The 2,104-nt window shown below is 50.0% G+C and overlaps 1 protein-coding gene across 1 annotated transcript; it reads right to left on the bottom strand.

Moving 5' to 3' along the window:
- Positions 1–336: 336 nt before the first annotated feature.
- V1513DRAFT_428508 (YVTN repeat-like/Quino protein amine dehydrogenase) lies at positions 337–1,539 on the bottom strand (the record flags this gene model as incomplete). The annotated part of the gene is made up of 1 exon (XM_066896294.1): positions 337–1,539. The coding sequence occupies one exon, from the start codon at positions 1,537–1,539 to the stop codon at positions 337–339; it is 1,203 nt and encodes a 400-aa protein (XP_066750259.1).
- Positions 1,540–2,104: the final 565 nt, after the last annotated feature.

The raw sequence follows: 2,104 nt of genomic DNA, 5'->3' as shown, positions 1-2,104 counted from the left end.
TCTGATCAGCAATAAGCTTAACTGCCCCACATACTCTCGATCGCCCTGATCCGGAGCAAACGGACTGGCATTTGCATAATCGAGTCCCTTATGAAAAGCCGAAAGCCAGCAGGGCAACAAAATAAATTCGAATCAAAGTCAAACACGGTCACACCTCACATCTCGCAAACACAACAAAGCAAGGAAAAAGACACACAAACAAAAATACGGACGAACAAAAAAATGCACGGACACGCGAAGCCATGAAAGGATACAACAAACAACTCTCTGGACCTGAACCCTCCTATTTTCATCACAACTAGGATCCTCCTAAGGCAGGCCGTGGCCGGGGAAGTCTTACAAATTCACAATAGCCGCGAAGGCAGCAACAGCGACCAAGAGTAAATGCACTAATTCCGGTCTTCCTGCACCAGAAGTTCCGGTACCGGTACCGGTAGTGCCGGTGTCGTTAGTGGTAGTGGAGGCATCGAAATCGTATAAGACGATTCCAATGTTGGCGAGGGGCACGACTAGCGTATTCGTCTTAGGGTCGACAGCTACCGAGTGAGCGGTAATGTTATCGGTTGGGATAGTTTGGACCAGAGAGTGAGTGGCCGCATCGATGATTCCCAGTAGGGGATCCGGAGTCCCTTGCTTGGTTCCATTGGCAGTGTTTTGATAAGCCGACACATAATAGAAGTTTGTTGTCGGATTGTAAATGACTTGATCACACCCAGCAATACCAGGTATAGTAGCAGTGACATTTCCGGTACTTACGTCCAGGATAGCAACGTGGTTAGTTCCATACGTGATGATAGAGTCCTGACTGCAGCCGAGCATTAGCTGGTCATATGGGCCGAATGCTATGCCATGAGAATTGCAATTTGGTTGTTGGAGGATCTTGATGATCTTAAGTTGTTCGATATCGACCACGTCGATCTCACCGCCCGGATTGGCATTCGATTCCGGTACCGACACGTAGACGTAGCCATCGGCCGGATTCCAGGCAGGTTGCTCGATGCCGTTGGTAGCATTTGGGAAGGTGATATTACCCAGCACCGTATGGTTGGCGACGGATATAATGGTCAGTACGGGAACAGTTTCTTCGGGATTCGTGACTGCAATCAGTTGTCGGGTGGAGTCGTAGGCCATCTCGTCGGAGCGCGTCGATGCTCCGGTATGGATACTGGCAACCACGGTATTGTTTCCGAGATCAACCACCTTCACGGTTCCATCGCCATCGCCGACGTATAACTGGTTGTGATCAGGGACCACAGTAAGACCGTTCGGCCCGGATATGCCATTATCTGGCTTTCCGTTAACAATGTTTAATCCAATGAAACCCGTAATGTCGGCCATAAGCGTGCCAGTGGCGACATTGACGACGTGCACAGCAGCATTCGTTCGGTCCGACAGGTAGTAATAACCGTCGTTGATGACCGATTGGTCGACGCTCGTAGCATTCTTTGGCTCCCACGGGACGACGGTTCGCTTATGGTAGTAGGAGACGTCAGCCAAAACAGTGACTGGAAGCAAGAGAAGAAACAATGAGAGTTTCATGGTGGAGTATTTGAAATGCTGAAGTAATGCGAGAAGTGAAGGTAAAGCCACTTGCGAGACAATCCTGCTTATATGCTTCCCAGTGTTAACCGGGCCCACCATCCTTTTGATCTTTCAAAGTTTCTAAAGCGTTAGCAATTGACCCAACAGAGCTGTCTGCGCTCGCTCATTGGCGGCGCCGTCAGTGGTTTCGGGCGGGGCAAATCCCCGACAGCGCCAAGCCTTCAAAATGCGGGGAAGTGCTTAATCATGAACCCTAATCCTGCTCGCTTGGCGGTATTCTATAGTGAGGACAGAACACGGGCGGGTACAGCAACTGCAAATTAACGTCATGGTCTGGCCACTCAAATCTCTCGTCATACGACGTTTTACAATCTGCAATATCCTCGGAAAAATTCCGGTAATCCAAGGTACCCTGACTAGTGCCCAGTAATCAAAGAGCCCTCATTGCTCGCCGCGTGAAATTGCAACAGGAGCGGGGAAACGCCTCATTGTGAACACACATGACAGAGAAACCGGGAAGATGGCATCTTTGTTGGTGGGTCTACAGCATTCCCCAACTCCG

This window comes from Lipomyces chichibuensis (assembly GCF_038497645.1).
Source record: "Lipomyces chichibuensis strain CBS 12929 unplaced genomic scaffold V1513scaffold_123, whole genome shotgun sequence".
Classification (NCBI taxonomy): domain Eukaryota; kingdom Fungi; phylum Ascomycota; class Lipomycetes; order Lipomycetales; family Lipomycetaceae; genus Lipomyces; species Lipomyces chichibuensis.
This window is presented reverse-complemented; position numbering and strand designations above follow the sequence as displayed.